This window comes from Dermacentor variabilis, chromosome 2 (assembly GCF_050947875.1).
Source record: "Dermacentor variabilis isolate Ectoservices chromosome 2, ASM5094787v1, whole genome shotgun sequence".
Classification (NCBI taxonomy): Eukaryota; Metazoa; Arthropoda; class Arachnida; order Ixodida; family Ixodidae; genus Dermacentor; species Dermacentor variabilis.
The window spans coordinates 34,839,396-34,857,539 of NC_134569.1; the positions used below are offsets into that span (position 1 = coordinate 34,839,396).

Genomic DNA, 18,144 nt, shown 5'->3' on the forward strand with positions numbered 1-18,144 from the left:
CGCGGGAAAGAGCCTTGGAAGCGTTTTACGAGTGACAAGTTCTCGCTCCCGATGCCGGCGGCCGGAACGGGGTTGCGGTAGACTGGAGTCCACCGGCTGCAGCAAATGCTGTACTGTGTAACAGGTGACGGCCCAGCATTCGTAAACGTGGGAACAGTCATGTCCAGAGCAGCGGTAAGAAGCGAAGAGACAAAACAGCAATATGGCAAAAGCGCCTGCTCCTAGTATGGTTTTCTCCTTATCGCTCCGCGAAACCCGACACCATAGTCAGCAATGCTAACCTTCAGACATGCAAGTCACAGAACGGCGACATGAAAATATGCTTTCGGAGTCAATAACTATGAATATCAGAGCCAATCAGACAGTTTTCACTTTTTACCTTAGCAAGACGAGAAAGTCCTCCACAAGAGGGAGACCTCTTTTACGTATAAAAGGTGCTTCCTTTCCGAGGCCTCATTAAGAACTCCAAGACGCATATCTCTGTCTCCGAGAAGGAACATCAGAAGAGAAACTGCGTTGAGAATGTCTTGTGCGTGTGGGCCCCAGGAACTGGTTAGGTTCTCATCTCGCCATAAATTCAGTTAATTTCGTTTCGTTATCTCCACTGTTCGCTGTACCGCCACGAATCGTTTTCGGCTCTTGCCGGAGACCAGAAAAACAAAAACGTAGGTGGCCGTGGTAAAACCGTTATCTCCCTATTTGTTTAATGACCGCACTAGAACAATGAGGTGTACCTAATAACATATTGATGAGGGCAGGAAGCAGGCTGTGGAAGAAACACAGTTCCTTCTAGAAAATAAACTATAGAAGCTAAGACCAGGCCAGAGCCTGCGGTAATTCGCATTTCCGTATCGTATAAATACCTTTTTGTTTCAAATGTGGCTGCGTCGTAGTTCTTTCTTCCTTTTACTAGATATATTCGTAGGATCATTTTTCTACCGTTAAAAAAACACCCCAATTATAACATTTAGACTACTCTAAACTTCAGTATTATCCCGTTTAATTTGGACTTTTGCCGCGTCGTCGGTTTTGTTTCAATCCATCCTTTAATGTTTTTCATGGTGATAACTTCCGTTATTTTTATGCTCCGGAGATATTTTTAAAGAAAATATCAAATGGATGTTTGAGTCATCGCTAAATGTCGTACTCACACAGCGTACACATAAGCGGGAACCGATTGCCATGAGCTGAGAAGACGCATGGTCTTTTGTCGCCTCTACAAAGTTGGCTCTCTTTGGTTCATTTTGCTGCAGCCGCGTAGAGTACAAGTCGAAATGTGAGATGTGGAATCGAATAGAAAAATAGCCAGAGCGGAAGTAGCAGTGGCCTCCAAACTGGTAGGCACAATACGCTTTTTAAGAGGAAGCTTTAGCTCAAGTGCTCCTATCTAAATACATGTAAAAGGAGAATTCGTTTCTCTCGGCAACCACTGCACCAAATTTGACGAGGTTTGTTGCATTTAAAAGACAAACTTAAAATCTAGTGACTGTTGGTTTCGAATTTTTGAGTTAGATTGTCAATTTTTTATTTAAAATTGGCAAAAATCGAAAATTTTCAAAAGACGGAACTATCAAGTTTACAACTCTGTAACTTAACCACTAAAAGTGATAATAGAATTCTGTGAATTGCATCTAATAGTGCATCTAAAGCGGACAAAATTGATATGTTACACATGAATATAAAAAAAATTTAATCATAGAGAAATACAACTTTTGCAAAACCGTTGTAGCCAACGTAACAAATTCACGTAAGATGTAAAATGACACACTGAATTTGTCCGCTTTGAATGATCTAATGGATGCCGTTTACAGAACCGCGATATCGGTTCTTGATGCAGAGCTATGAATCTGTAAACTTCGTGCTTCTATTTTTTTCAAACGGTCAAATATTTGAAAATCGTTTATGAAAATTCAAGCCCTAAATCGAAATTCCGCTTCCAACAGTCACTAGATTTTAACTTTCTCTTTCAGATGCGACAAATTTCATCAAAATCGGTCCAGGGGTCATCTCAGAAAAACGTTATTGCGTTTTTACATGTATTTGAATAGGCCGCGTCGGAGTTGGGCCCGAGCTAAAGCTTCCTCTTAACGCCATTGTGAATGGGGAACGCCATTGTGAATGCATGCCACTGGTCGGTGCGACACTGACATGCATTACATGCGCACGATGACACGTGTACCACATGCAATGCGCGCGTAGCAGGAACTTTGCCAATTCAAATAACAGTGACCCGTTACACTTGCTTAACCTATACACGGAGGTATTGTAGTGTAAGCACTAAATACTCCTTTATTTGGACCCACCGTAGATGCTCTGCTCGCCAACTCGTCTTGCATCATCGCTCGAATACCTATGCACCTTGACGCATCCGTCAAGAATTGGGGTTACGCAGCAAAGAGAGACCGAAAAAGGAAGGGAAGTTTACTGAAAGCTGAATATGTCAGCCCCGATACATAAATCACTGACTACTGAACAGAGGTGTCTGATATGACTGCAACCACTAGCATCCTGCAAGTCATGACACACGGCATCTGAGACTAATTAGGCGGAAAAAGGACGCCGTCTCGAAACTAATGACACTACGTTGTTCAAAGGTACGACGACGCACTAGCGAGACTAGTATTCCAGTGGTTGTTGCCTGGTCCTCTGTTCGTGGAATGTTCAACATTCGTTTGTGTCATGATCAACAAGGCAACTGTCCCTGCCCCCCCCCCTCCCTTCCCCTTGTTATCCAACAAACCTACAGGCCAGCTTCATACTGAGTGGAATCTGATGAATTATTTTAAATGGCAACCAGCAAGCCAACTTCTAGGACTTATAAAGGAAAATGTAGTAAAGCGAAATTACATTCTAAAGTGAAGAGAAAAGCCACATTAAGAAAAGAAATCATGAATTATTAAGTAAAAAGCCTGTATTATTTCTTGTTTTATTTTAGTTTCACAATGACTCGAGCTGAGATCTCATTGCTCCAACGCGTGCACGAATCGGCGAAAAAGTACTCCACGCTTAAATGCTTTCATAAAATTTGTAACTTGTAGCCATTCTCGTCTTAAGGAAAATAGGGACCTGGCTTGTGCGACCACAACAACTATCACTGGGATCAGAATCTCGCCTGCATGATTTTCCACTTCTTGGCGAGGTGATGACGATTGCTGCACAGACTGCACTATGTGGCTGCGTAGGTTGCTAAGAACGCATATTTTTGGGAGTGTACAAGGTGCAGAATCCGCTGCTCACTTCGTAGACATTACATCGCTCTGAGATCTCACGAAGCATCGCAGAATGGACCATTTGGTACTTAGCTTACAGAGCTAAGACGAATAGATTAGCAAGCAGAAAAAAAAAGAGAAAACTTCGACCCGGGCGAGTACTTAGCAAGAAAAGGCTAATATTGGTTGAAATATCTACAGATCCTTCCATCAACTTTCTTTTATGTGTCAGCGAATAATTTTTGTTGGCTCGTTCATCTGTTCATTGCCATATCTCCCGTGTTGGCAGTACGCCATCCATTGCTTTGAAGGAGGGCATAATTTGTTGACACGCATGGCGTTCGAGTAAAGAAGCATCCGATTCCTGCGCGTACTTTCGTTCAAAAAATAGACGGTCTTTTGGAACACTGAGTTAAATTTCATCGATACATAGGTGATACCTAGAACCAGTTTCAAGGTAGTGAATTGTTTTATTATAGAAATTGGGGCTTCACAGATGCTTAGTCGAAAATGTATTTTAACCACCTTATAGCAGTTAAGTAGGCACGCAAATGAATGATTGTCGCTGTCACCCTACAGGAGAGTTTGCGAACAACATCAAGGCATTCCCTCACCGTTCACGACGTGGACGCTGATGGATACGGGCTCGGCGTTGGCCGGGTCGCAGGTATAGTTCCCCGAATCGAGTGAGACAGCCTTGCGGATGTACAGTCGGCTGATGGTTCTGTCGGGGCCACCTTTGTGCAGAGTGATCTCTCCTTTGGCTGACACATAGTTGATCATGCGGTCATTGTGGTACCAGAACACAAAATGCGGCGGCTCAGGGCTCCGGCTTATCTCGCAGGTCAGGTTGATGGAGCTGCCCGTGCGGATGAAGAGGTCTGGACCACCTTCGATGACCGCTTTTGCCACTGCGGGAAGGTCGGGAGCCAAGATGAATGGTTGGAGCAGTTACAAGTATCTTCGTTGTGAACACATGGAAACACAAATCATTTTGACACATGACCCATGACGCTTCAGAATCACTGAAAAAATCTAATCCGCGAAAAAAATTGTTTGGCTTCGAGATACAATACTAGACAGATTTGCCGCAAAAGAGCATTAAAAACATGTCTGCAGATCTAACGCACGTGTGGGAATGTATGTGAAATGATGCTTTATTGAAGTGGTTAAAGGAAATGCTAGACAACCAAACATGGTGTGTACAAGTGTGTTTGTTTTAATTCCAAGCGAAATGTTATCTCATGCCGTGATTGTGTATGCATAACACATGACATGAGTTTAATCGCATGCAATGTTTATGTTTCTTCACTGCAGTGTTCACAAGCTATGCCAGAGTGTAAACACTAAATCGGCCGGATGAGCACTCTGAGATGTCGACGCAGCAATGTCGGGACGGCGAAGGCGATGTGTGACGCCTCGTGATGAAAGGATGTCGATGAAAGGTGTATGGCAAACAAAGCTTAGCTATAAAAATTCAGCGCAGCTTGCAGTGGCCACCGCTAGGCGGCGGTCTACGATAAGTAAGCGCACATGATTAAGGCGATTTATAAGTGCGCGAGCGAAGAGTGTGAGGATAAAGAAGTGTTTCCAACAAACGACGGTATGACTCGGCTCTGCCTCGTCCCTGTCCACGCTAAAGTGGTGACTGGGCCGAACACACCTTCGTTAGCCTGGGGCAAGGAACGACGACATGGAACCTGCCGGTAACGCGCCTTTCACAACTACCCACTTCGGGTTGAGCTGTACTTCTGGCCCAGTCGAGCGCAGCCAAGTTCTTCTGAATAGACGCATTACTTTCATATCGTCCCCAACTTGCCTGCAGACGTCATCACCGAAATTCGTGACCTCACGCCACATCACCGCTCGAGCCTCCTAACACAACGCTGAAGGATGCATTGATTCGGCCGATTCCACTTTCAGGGCACAAGAACCTGCGACGACTTCTGGCGGCTGAATAGCTCGGCAGCCACACGCCCACGCAATTCCTGCGCCCCTTCCAGCGCAGGCTATGTGAAAAGGTAAGCACCACCGACACCTCTATTTTTCGTCAGTTTTTAATGCGAAACCATTACATGCTGCCCCATTAAGCGAAAATCTGGCCTCGTTGGCATCGCTATCGTGCGATGGTGCCAAAATTGCCGATGTTGCAAAGAGAATGCTCAAGAATGCTCCCATTGACGTCAAATTTCTCATGGAGGTTCCCGTAGGCAAAGTAAATCGATGGCTTTGAAAAGAAAATTTCGTAAATTTTGGTCTGGGAGGAAGTCGAGCCCGGGCCTCTGCAGTGCGAGACTAGCACGCCTCGCGACCCAATGGCGGCTTTTTCTCTTTTATTATTTTATTAGTTTCCATATTTAACAAAACATCCGCCAGCCTGTATAAGACTAATTGCATTTACTTATGAACTTTCAACTGTGTAAGGGCATACAATATTTGTATCACTTCCTCTTCAGCGCCTTGGTGTTTCAGCACATCTCTGAGCTTCGTGACATTCTCAACGAAATGAGCGTTAACCGATCGTGCTTGGGGATCAGCGTTTTGGATATCCATGCGTGACCTCCATATGCTATAAAGACTGAAAAGCATAAGTGCATAATACAGGACGCTATTTCCTGGAACCGGGAGAAATTTTATGCCGTGTGCTTCTATTTAAAGGTCCTTCTTCAATTTCCTTTGAAGGACATCCCAATACAGCACAGCGGCTCCACGGTTATGGTTGACTAAAGATGTGGCCTAGCGCGCGCGTCATTGGGCACGTGACGGCGCAGGTAATGGAGAGGAGGTGGCGCTCCGTCATTAGTACATAAAATGAGCGTATAAAATAAAAAGCGTTAATGACCGATCGAACGCCGCTGAGCGGTCCTTTCAGTTGTGAACTCCTCGCGGGCAGGCGAGCGCATTAAGATGCGTTTTGATTGGTGCGTTTTGATTTGGCCTTACCAAGGCGCGAGGCGAGAGCTTGCGCGGACAAGGAACGAGCGGGAAAAGGCATTTGACCAAAGGCACTGCACTCCTTTCGCATTCCTACACGTAAGCAGTCTTAAGTGTCTCTGCCGAATTTTTTTTTCAGCCGCTTGCCCGTCAACGTTCGCCTGGTGCTCGTTACCTCAGAAGATCTTGAAATTAGGAAGATGGCAGACTTAGTGGATCAAATCATGGAAGTTCCAACATTTTCCATATCAGCCATCTACGCACAAGCTAGGGATCCTGTAGCCGAGCTTCGCGCTGAACTGTCCCACCTTGCTGACGCCGTAGCCAACCTGCAAACCCGTTCTCGTCGACGCCGCACATAGGGCGACCGTCGTCGCCTTCTGGATAAGTCCCGGTTCCCCATGGTATGTTGGTACCATTGTCGCTTCTTTGAAGATGCCCACAACTGCATTCCCCCTAGCTTTTGGGCGGGAAACGACAGGGCCTGGCACTGGCGGCAGCAAGTGCCTCAGCCTCTGCGGCGAGCCGCCAATTTTTCTTTGTTTCCGACCGCGACAATGGTGCTCGTTTCCTGATGGATGCAAGTGACGAAATTAGCGTCATACCGGCCACACCAGTCTACTGCAGAGGCCCGCCGACTTCACCACTACAGGCTATCAACAATTGCCGCATAGCGACATACAGCGAGTGGTCATTGACTCTAGACTTAGACCTTCGCCGTGCATTCCACTGGCTTTTCACTGTCACCGACATCAAGCATGCCATCATTGCACCAGATTTCTTCCGCCACTTCAAGCATTGAAGTCATTGCATGCTGGCGGACGTCGTCCGCCCGCAATTAAAGTCTCTTCCAACAATGCCTTCACGACGCCACCACGCACCTCAGGGCAAAAGGCGAGCATTCAGTGGTGTCTTACATAAACCTGACAGTTTTGCTTTCCCCAAGCCAGTTTCCTATAGCGGACATGCTGCGTGAACTTCTCAGTTTCACTCGGCCAGCGTATGACAAGAAAGCAGTCAAGCACCAAGTTCTGCATTACATTTAAGCCGAAGGCCCGCCGGTGCACGCCCGCCCATCCGCGTCGCCTGAATCCTGAAGAACATTGCAAATCACAGAACAAGTTTCAGCTTATGCTTGGCATCACTCAACTAGCTTGCATCATTCGACCTTCGAGTAGTTCTTGGTCCACGGTACTTCACCTGATGCCAAAATCTACGCCTGGTGATTGCAGACCGTAGACACGGACCATCCAGATTGTTGTGGCACCAAAATATATTCCAAAGAGCGCAATTGTGACAACTTTAAGAGTTTTGCAAGTTTCTACGGATGCCGTTCGGCGCCGCTCAAAGGTTTCAACGCTTCATAAACGAAATGCTGCGTGGTCTGGGCTTCTGCCATGCGTACCTCGACGACCTTCTCATCACGTCACGATCACCTCTTGCTTCTCTTCAAGCGTTTAGATTTTAGCGTTTCGAGTGTTCAGGGCTTGTCATCAACGCCGGGCAGTGCAAATTTGGTGTGTCGGCAATGCCTTTCCCGGGGCATACAGCCGACGCTTCAGGCATTTTGAAACCGACCTTTCATAACGCACTGTGCACACATCTTGCAGCCTTTGTACGACCTACTGGCCGCATCTTTGAAGCCAGCGGAGGAGATGTGGACAGATGAATCACTGTGTGCCTTCCAGAAGATCAAGGATGCGCTCAGTCGAGCTACACTCTTTGTCTACCCGAAAATGAACTCGTGCCTTTGCCTTGCAATGGTTGTGTCCGACTCCGCTGTGGGCGCCGAGGTACATCAGCGCAGTGAGCAAGGTTTGCAACCCATTTGGTTTTATTCTCGCAAGCTAACGCCTACAGAACAACACTATCGCTCGTTTGGCCGAAGGGTCCAACTTTTACATCGTCACTGATCCCAAACTTTTCACGTTTGGTCTTCCATCACTGAAGTCGGACGGAAGCACGCACACAGCCGGAGAACAGCGCCGAAGGACGTACATATTAGAATGTACTACAGATATCCGCCGCATCTGCGGCTCCTGCACGTTATCGTCCGATGTGGTGGCGTCCGCAAGTCACTCGAACAGCCCTACGCAGGCCCCTACAAAGTACTCTGGCGCAGCCCACAGCACGTCACAATTGACGTGAATGGCCGGGCAGAAGTGATCGCCTTAGACCGTGTTGAACCGGCCTACCTTGCTGTCGTCCATCTCCCGCAATCAATTACGTCACCTTCCCGGACCTTCACCACTGCTAAAGTTCCGAATGTGCAATCGGGAACCCACCGTACGCCTCAGCTTCTGCTTTGGGTGCCCGCCTTAACCCATCATTTGCATCAAAGTATATGTACGCACGCTAGCGAAGCTGCCATAGAAGCCCATACGTCCTGCAATGGCGGCTAGTGGGGACACGGTAGCGCCATCTACATTTCGTGCGATCAACTTCGCGGTGGAAAAATAATCTACGTTTAACCGTTTAACGTTCGAGGCTTGTTGCGCCAAGTCGTCTACTGCGCCAGCTCACATCACATCGTATATGCAAAGCACACAACAGTACAAATGAAGTGTATGTAATTGAGAATATTCGCTACGACTTCGCGACAGAACTGCCAACAGGAAACATGTCACGCCTTGTTTTAATTTCATGCGTTAGATGACGCGAGCATCGAAAAAAAAAGAATGTGAAATTAACTTAGACAACATTTTTTTTTGTATTGCTAAAACTAAAGAGTATTGCGTATAAATTAATTTATATAACTGAACCTAGCAACAAGCTAGTGGCACACCAGACGCGCCATATGCATGCGTCATGTGCCAGACACGCCACTGAAGCGAGCGAGGCCGGTCGCACATGTGAGGATTCACCTGTTCGGCGACCCGTACCTCTTTTTTGGATGTAACCTGGTTTCTTGAGCTCCCGGCGTAATATTGCATTCCTTCTGCACTTCTCCATATGAGGTGCACAGTGGCCGCGTACACGTTTACATCTGCAAGTTCAGCTGCTGCTGTGGTGATACCAACAAGATCCGTCAAAATACAGCTAAAACATCACATGTATCATCAACGACAGCTGCTGAACTGATAGCCTTGCGTGCGGCTCTTCATTTCATTCAGGAGGAACCACCCCATGCATGGTCAGTCTTCTGTGATTCCAAGGCAGCCCTACAGAGTGTGCTCTCAGCACTGCGCCATGGATCATATGAACAGCTCGTCGCAGAGATCAGCGAAGTATACCATCGCATAGTTGACGAAGGACACGATATCATATATCAGTGGTTGCCTAGTCACTGTGGCATACATGGCAATGATCGAGCAGACGCAGCTGCCCGATCTGCCCATGACGGCGTCAACTGCGTTGCCATTCCTCTTTCGAGAGCCGACGCAGCGAAAAAACTTGCCATACTTGCACATGACCTGACATTAGCTCAATGGAATTCATCCGATTTCACAAGTGCACGCCTTCATACCCTGGACCCTAATTTACAACTCCGTATTCCGCCCGAGGTTCCACGACGCGGCTGCACCCTTCTAATTCGTCAATGGCTTGGAGTAGCATTTTCAAATGCGTACTCCTTTCTTATCGGAATGTCCAACAGCCCACTTTGTGACTTCTGCGGGTGCAATGAAACAATCGCGCGCCTTCTTTGTCAGTGCTCCAGTTTCAACCCGCAAAGAGCAGTCCTCTCAGCCACCCTAGACAAACTGGACAAGCGCCCAATGACAGAAAACAAGATCTTTGGAAACTCGCCTGCGCGAACATCAGCGCGATCGGCTATGAAGGCGCTGCTGCGGTATTTAAATGACACTGGACTTTCTGACAGATTATGACTTCACTGTGTGACGCAGGATTGTACGGTGACACTGCATAACACTAGGAACGCCTTTGCTAGCTGCGTGACAGTGCCCACAGCAACAGTTTGTGTGTACGTGCGTGTGTGTAGTTTTTTCTTCTTTTTCTTCTTTTTAATCCTTCTCTCTCTCACCTCTCGCATCCCCTTGCCCCTCCCCCAGTATAGGGTAGCCAACCGGAGATAATCTCTGGTTAAGCTCCCTGTCTTTCCTTTGCCTTTCTCTCTCTCTCTCTCTCTCTCTCTCTCTCTCTCTCTCTCTCTCTCTCTCTGCACTTCGACCAGGCGCCACTGCACTATTGGACTACGGCAGGGTGAGAAATTTTTTTAGAGTCTACAACGCATTTCAAGCAATTTAGGCTTTTACGGCCCGGAACATAGACTTGTGACGCAATTAGCGAAAAACAGCTCAGCCATCCTGGCGCAATTTCAGGTAATGACTCGTACTGGGAGATGTTTACGATGCTTTCTATGGGCCCCAACATTACTTTAACTTATTTCGGTTGTTTTTGGACACGCTCGCCGCATCCGGCTTTGTGACACAGTTAGCGAAAAGCAGCTCGGCCGTGTGACGCACTTAGTTTCGCGTGTAGTGAATCTTACTGGGACAAGTTCGTGACGCATTCTCTGACCCCCAACATTATTGTTATTTCGTTACTTTATGGGATACCTTTGAGGCCCGCTCGCCGCGCCCGGCGTTGTGACGAGTTAGCAAAAAGCAGCTCGGCCGTGGTTGCAGTTAGTTTGGCGTGTACCGAATTTTAGTGCGACAAGTTTGTGACGCTCGCTGTGGCCCGGCAACATGTACCTTCTTTCGGTACTTACGCTTGTCGAAAACACGACGAGCGATTACCTACAGTGATAACAAGGGAATGTGTTGTTTGCGCAGGCAGAATGCGCAAAAAATAACGCCGGAAAGCTCAAAAATCAAGAACTCGGAAATTCTGTCTTCTGAACGACTGAGAACAATCTTTGCACCCATGAATTTGGTCTTTAGTGCGAGTAAAAGGCATTCTGCGAGCGTCTAGCGTGGTCTGGCTGAGAGCCTATGTCGTGGCTACCTCATTTTATTTAGCGCACCATCGTGTGGCTGAGGCCAAGTTGTTTTGTAAACGCGCAGTCGCCCGTGTATTTGTGCTCTTAAAGTGCGGGAAATAATGCCCGGCAATGAGAAATGCTTGGAAAACAGATATTTTCATATTTTATGCAATTGTTTGGGAGGAGTTGGTTATTTTCTACACCATGTGTATGTGGAAGCAAATTGCTCTGGTTTGTAATGCCGCGCATTCACCACTTTCACACTCTTCGCCTCTAGACGCAGCATTCCTGTAACATTTAAAGACCAAAATGACACATGCTTGTAATTTGTTTTTAAACTGATGCCGTCCGGTGGAGTTTCGTACGGGAACTACTGCTGCTTACCTGGCGGTAACAACGTTGGATGAAGGCACAAAAAGCCCGGAACGAGCATTTATATATAGCGAAATAAACATTCTCTTATTTAAAGGCGTTTCATGTCTACCTTATGAAATTGCACGTGGCACAGATTCGATGCGGGCTGGTAAAGCTCGTGCGCAATCATTTCAATTAAATAAACGATTCCGCACTAAGACACGGCGCGGTTAAGTAGCAGAAAAGAAAAAAAAAGAAAAGCCGATTAGCGCAGCAGGCGTAACGCGTGCTAGCTAGCGTTTAAAACGCGCGCGCCAAAACCGAAAGCGGGAGGTGTCAATCCCATCCGCTACAGCCAATTCGGCCGCTGGCTTGAGTGGGAGTGTCCACTTTTGTTGAATATATTTCTCTGTATCTAATCGTAATGTACCCTTCTGTATTTGTAAGCCTCGTTCTATAACGGCACGTATTGTACTGGTGAGCCTTGAGAATTTTGCATGAATTCGAAGCAATAAGCTCACCCAGATTTTGAACTTAGTACCATATTCACTTGTCCGTAGTGCCAACACACATATGTTATTTCGGTATAAAGATAAATCAACATTAGATTGAAATAATTCACAAAAACTAGACTTTATCTTCCCTGACACAGCACGCATGGCAGCTGTAGTTCTTCTGTGGTACTCAGGACATTCTGTGGTACTCAGAACATAAATTTGTTAATCAAATCTCATATGGTTAATACTATATATATTCCCATTATTTTTTATGGCTACGCATGAGAATTTTGACGACATCGGAGTGTTAAATGCGGTAATACAATCTCTGCATATCACAGCACCAACCGCCACAAGCAAACTTCAGAAAAGCTGCACTATTTCGTACTCATAATTATCCGCGGATGGAAATAAACAGCCTGTAACTTCACATTTTCCTATTCTAATGACATTTTGCGTGCTTTTTCAAACAGTCCTATTGGTGACGATTGGATGCATATTTTTCATCAATTAGTGTTTTGTCCGCGATATGTAGTCGCGCTTCAATCGCTTGACCGTAATTGATGTCGCTGCTCATTGGTTTGAAACCGCACCTGAGCCTCGTCTTCGCAACCATATGAATTGACCTTGGTTTGAACCACCGAAGGACGTTTCCCATTATGAAGGGGGGGGGGGTGGACTAGGCACTATGTCGTGGCCACCGCTAGGCGGTGGCCTGCAATAAGAGAGGGCGCATGAAAAAGACGATATATAAGCATGCGAGGGAAGAATGTGAGGATAAAAAAGTTTTCCAGCGAATGTCGGTACGGCTCGTCTCTGCCGCGCCCCTATCTACGTTACAAGCCCTTTGAAATAACTCGGAATATTGCCTGACACAGAGGCCTTTAAAACAGCGTCAGCCCGGTCTTTATCAGGAGTTGTTGTCTTTTGACTGCAGATCCAACTCTTTCAGCTTTTTATTGCCTGCTCATTTGACATGCGGGCTATATTTGTACCAGAGCAAAGGGTGGACTTGCAAAATAAGCCACTATTTCGATCTTCTCAATAAGCTGATTAGCCTGTGCCAATATAGGACCGGAAGCAGGTACGAACATGCTGCCGCAACAACACCGAGGGCTAAACAACTCTCTTCTTTGCACAATAGAAGTGAAAAATTACTCCCGCATAGCTTGACGACTTCCTAGCCAAGCGCATTATCTCCCGCAATAGAGACCGGTCTCCCGTAATATACGTTGCGATCGAAGCTTAACACGGCCGTAACACGGTGCGAACGTGCCTGGCATATAATTTATTACGCTACGAGCTTCAACCCTGGGTACAACCCAACAACCTACACAACGAGAATAACTCCCCTTCGTCTTCCTCCTGCTGTGCAACTGGCAAGCTTGCCTCGCAGCATTTCTTTAAAGGCACATGCGTGCAGCAATCGTTTCGGTGACAACGTTCCGATGCATCGTAATGACTGCGGCATGCGCTCTCGAGGCTGGCTTCCGGGTGAAGGAACGACGTCCATTCGAGCGAAGCGAAGGTCGGAAGCCTATTAACAGATGCATAGGTCTCCCGATTGCCAAACGAGGGGTGGGCGGGGGGGGGGGGGGACTGTGGGTGTTCTTATGATTCCGTTAATGTCAGCGGCCATCGTGGGGCTCCCGACGACTACAGAAATGACAAAGGTTGGGTCAAATTATCAAGGGCCAGGGTACATAATAAAGAAAGCGAGCGACAGGGCATTGGGCACGGGCCTCCGGCCACCAACTAAGTCCGTCGACAAGCAGGCATTGCCGCGGGACAAAAGGAACGGGTTATCCGGGTTCTAGAGAGAAAAAATGGGGGTGGGGAGCAATATTGCTAATGAACCGGGCTGGGGCCTTTGTTTTCATTGGGTCTCGATAGCGTGCAGGTTCCGTGTGTTGCCCCGAGAACCACTCGCCAGCTGCGTTTTCCTCGTGTCTTGGCCCTCGGCGCTCCTGCGTTCTTCTTTTTCTTGTTTTCTCTTCACCCGTGTTCCGTGTTTGTCCGTATCTCCAGTTCGTCGCGCAAGGCCCGAGGAAGAGCCCCAGGCTGCTCGCGGGATAGGGATCCCGTTTAATGGAGGCAGCGTCAATTGGGCTGTGACCAGCGCCCGGCTGCTCCCTGGCGGAGCCTAGCAGGCCGAGAACCCGCATGTGTCGCTATTGCGAAATAGCCTTAAAAGATATAACAAGAGCGGCAGGAGAGGTCAAGGCAGTCGATAGGCCTTGGAAGATTAGGCGAGGCAACACAGAAGAGACGAGAGAAATTTAGGCCACCTCTCTTTTTTACTTCTTTCTTTTTAATCTTAGGCGACCGAATGAAGTGTCATCTTACTACAAGAAATGTGATGACAAGATAAAAGCTTTTTTGTTTGTACTTCTTCATCTCTTCCTTTAGTAAATGTGAAAAGGGAGAAATTGCGCCGTAGATAAAACCGGATATCTGGATTTAATAAGTAGGGAACATAATGAAAACAACAACAAAGATAACGAGAAGAAAAGACACTGTCAAAAGCCCATACAAATATGGCTGCTGGTATGAATTGCACTCATAAGCGTAGAAATAGATAGGTTTGTGAAGATTAGAGATCGGAAATAAATGGAGGAACTAGTGAGCGTGAGAAAGAAAAGGATAAATGAGAGGCAGGGAGGTTAAATGGCACTTATCCGGGTAGATCGCCTGCGCTGGGGAATGGGAATGAGAAAAAAGATATGAGGTATATATTCGAGTTAGTAGCAAGTTATGAATGGTTACGAAAAGCGTTGCTTCAGAGGACGCCATGCTCACAAATAGCTGCGCATGAAGCACATGCTAACGCACTTTGATTAGCATTAAAAAAAGGAAGTTCGAAAAGGCAGTGTAGGTCCGCGATCTTCCACTGTGACCAGTTGAATGAAATAACTGCAGTAATACTCAAATTCCTTTTCACGCCTGTGAGTAGCGCATCTAATCAAAAAGGTTTCTTCCTTGTAAATTTGCTCAGCTACCAGTATACCTTAAGGTGGTTCTAAGAGAGAGATGTAGATGCTGGGCGTTGTAGAATGTGAACCTCACTAGAGTAATAAACTAATCAATCAATGCGCGGGGTAGGCGCCTGTCAGTATACCGTAGAGTCCTAGTTTGCTGCAGCGTCTGCTGGTGATCGTGGTAAAAGGTGATAGTGGTTGAGACAGGCAGAGATAACATGGCTTCTTTTGCCCGCTGCTGTTCCACCTCAGTAGCTCTCACGTAACGCCGATATTCACCAAATATTAACGAAATAACTGCTTCGGAGACGAAGAATCAGAAGGCGAACGATTACTTTCCTGGTAATTCTGGGACATTTAGGGAATACTACGTCTTCTAAGCCAGAACGGGGTGGACCTCTCCTTACAGGCTCTAAAGCAGCCTATTTTCTCCTCGAAAGGCAGACTTATCCAGAGGAAGGGTTCTTCGACCCTCTTAACTTACCATGTAACTCACGAATAAATTAAAGCGTCCCGTCTTAAATAACGAAGCTTGTGTGCGTGCAGAGCCAGTTCGAACCCGAAACAGGAGGCTAACTGCGTCGTGATAAAGTCAGTCATCGTGGGCATAAAATTTCAGATAATAATTTGGTCTCTTTCCGGCATATCAAAGCGACTTGGCTGTCACTATGATGTACCTCCAAATGAATGTTACACGAGCGTTCCCGAGTACTTACCCAGGACAGTGAGGTTGACGAAATAGCTGATCTTTGGATCTGAGGAGACTTGGCATTCGTAAAGACCCTGGTCCGAAAGCTGCACGTAGCGAACTTGCAGCGCCCAGTCGGAAGAGCGCTCCAGATGAACCGCCTGAAAGCGGTCGTCAGCCGTGTATGTGTCTAGGCCTACGGTAAGCACGTTGTAGTCCCGCCTGCGTATCCACAGCACCTGCGCAGCATCAGAATTGTGGCGACACAGTGTCAGCCGGTAGAAGCACAGGTGAAGTGAGTTTAACGAAAGTTGAAGATATCAGGTGAGCTGCGCATGCAAGGTGTCATACGTTATACTGAGCTTGTACAGTGATCAATCAATCAATCAATCAATCAATCAATCAATCAATCAATCAATCAATCAATCAAACACGCACAAACAAGCAATCAATCAATCAATCACAAGCTTTGGTACTTAATGGACATGCTAATACGAATACATGACAATATAACTAAAAGCGATTAAATTTAAGTTTACTTGAAGAAAAGCTAAAGAACATCAAATTCAATAAAATTCATAAGCCGAGTCATAGCAAAAGTAAAAAAAAGATAGGTAAATGCCAATATACCAATGCCAGGGTACTGGACTGTAAAACTATTATTGTCCTGCAGGACGCGCTTAGCGCGTAGCGGACGTCTCCCACGTAGGGATCGACAGGGAGTACCTGGCGGCTGCTTCGCAGGCCTACTGAACGGCCCATTGCTGGTCGGCGAGTAGTGAGCTTCTGAGGGACTTCTCTCACTTGTCCGAGGTAGAGTCGGGAATAGCGTTTCTACACCGCCAGATCATGTGTGCGAGCGTTGCAGTGTTGCCGTACGAGGGGCACGTGTCGCTGGGCTACGCGTCGCGATAGAAAAAGTGTAATTTGGCGGGGTATGGGTACATGTGCGTCTGTATAAGCGCAGTGTTAGCGCCTGCGGCCTGTTAAGTTTGGGGAGCGGTGGCCAAAAGATGCGGCGCCCCAAGCAGAAGTCTTTTGTAATTTTGCTGTAAGTAATAAGCACGTCTCGGTTTAGCTCGACGAGATGGGGTTGTCCGGGGACGGCACGGTCCGTAAGCGCGCACGCTGCGTCGTGGGCTATCTCGTTGAGGTTGGTCAGGGCGCCCGAGCGAGACGGGCTTTATGGCCGGTTTGGAGTCGCTGTAGATCACTTGCCATTTGCCTTCGGGCACGGCAAGGCCTATGGCTCCTTGCTCCACCAATTCGGGGTCTTGGGTGAAGATCGTGGCGGAGTTGAGGGTCCGCTGTGTGGATCAGACCGCGACTGCGGCGAAGGCTTGGTTTTTGCGGTAGGCGGTAGCGCCCACGAACGTGACGTCATCCGCTTTCATGTCTGTGCGCTGAAGAAGGGCGGTCTCCCGGGCAAGGTGCTTGCGTCTGTTTGGGTCACGATGTGCGTTGTGTGAAATAGGAGCGATCGCGATGAAGTATCGGGTCTCGTGGGGAACCGGCGTAAACTTTGGTGGATCCCGAGTCGTCGAGGAGAAGCCGAGCTAGCGCAGAATGTGGCAGCCTGCCTTGGTGATCGTGAGTCGGATCACCCGCGTTCGCTACTGAACCTCGCCGATCTCGTCTAGCGTGTTGTGCACGCCGAGCTCGAGGAGTTTCTGCGTGGAAGTGGTGATCGGAAGGCGGAAGGCTCATTTCCCTACCTTTCGAATGAGGGCGTTGAGTTTATTTCGCTCAGAACGTAGTCAATTGTGCATAGCAGCGACGTATGCGAAGTGGCAGAGAGCAAACGCATGTACAACACGTAGCAGGCAGTCTTCTTTGAGGCCGTGGTGACAGTTAGCTACTCTGCGTACGAGTCGTATGGCGTTCTCCGTCTTGGTCGTGAGCTTCTGCGCTGTTTGGGTGTTGGTTCCGCGGATATCGATGATCATGCCCAGGACCCTGATTGCGTCTACCTTGGGGACGATACGGCCATCCCTGGTGCGGAGAATGATGCTGCGTTCGGCGGGGGTTTCCACCCTCTGATCCTGGCACCCCGGCCTTTGGACGAATACAGCATAAGTACCGCCTTGGTGGGGGAGCACTTGAGACCGAGATGGGGCTCGGCGCGTTCGACGACCTCCTGTGGGGCGGATTTTATGAAGCCATCCGACACTGCGGAGCACCAGATGGTTATGTCGTCGGCGTAATTGGTGTAGTTTGGCCCGTAAATCTTCGGGAGGGTCGTTCGGAGAGCTCGATCATCACGAGATTGGAAAGTGTCGGTGAGGGGACTGATCCCTGGAGGGTACCTCGCTGTCCGAGCTCGACTGCTTCCGTCACAAGGTCTCCTGCGCGTAGGACGGCCTTGCGTTGGCTAAGGAAGGAGCGGACAAAGTCACAGAACCGACGCCCGAGCTCGAGGTCCGTGATCGCCTTTAGGATGAACGAGTGCGTGATGCCTTTTCCAAATCGACACCGAGTATGGCACGGGTGTCCCGAGTATTTCCTCCGTCAAGAATCTGATGCTTCAGGAATAATATGACGTCTTGTGCAGAAAACCCGGGTCGCAAGCCGATCATGTGATGTGGGAGGCATTTGTGGT

At 47.8% G+C, this 18,144-nt stretch overlaps 1 protein-coding gene across 1 annotated transcript in view; it reads right to left on the reverse strand.

The window, feature by feature from the left end:
* Positions 1-18,144, reverse strand: part of LOC142571625 (zwei Ig domain protein zig-8-like) — a 262,564-nt gene that overhangs the window by 5,960 nt on the left and 238,460 nt on the right. Inside the window, exons 3-4 of the mRNA XM_075680134.1 lie at positions 15,574-15,784; positions 3,824-4,120 (exon numbers count right to left, since the gene is read on the reverse strand). Coding sequence (XP_075536249.1) covers positions 3,824-4,120; positions 15,574-15,784 — 508 coding nt within the window. The remainder of the gene's footprint in view (positions 1-3,823; positions 4,121-15,573; positions 15,785-18,144) is intronic.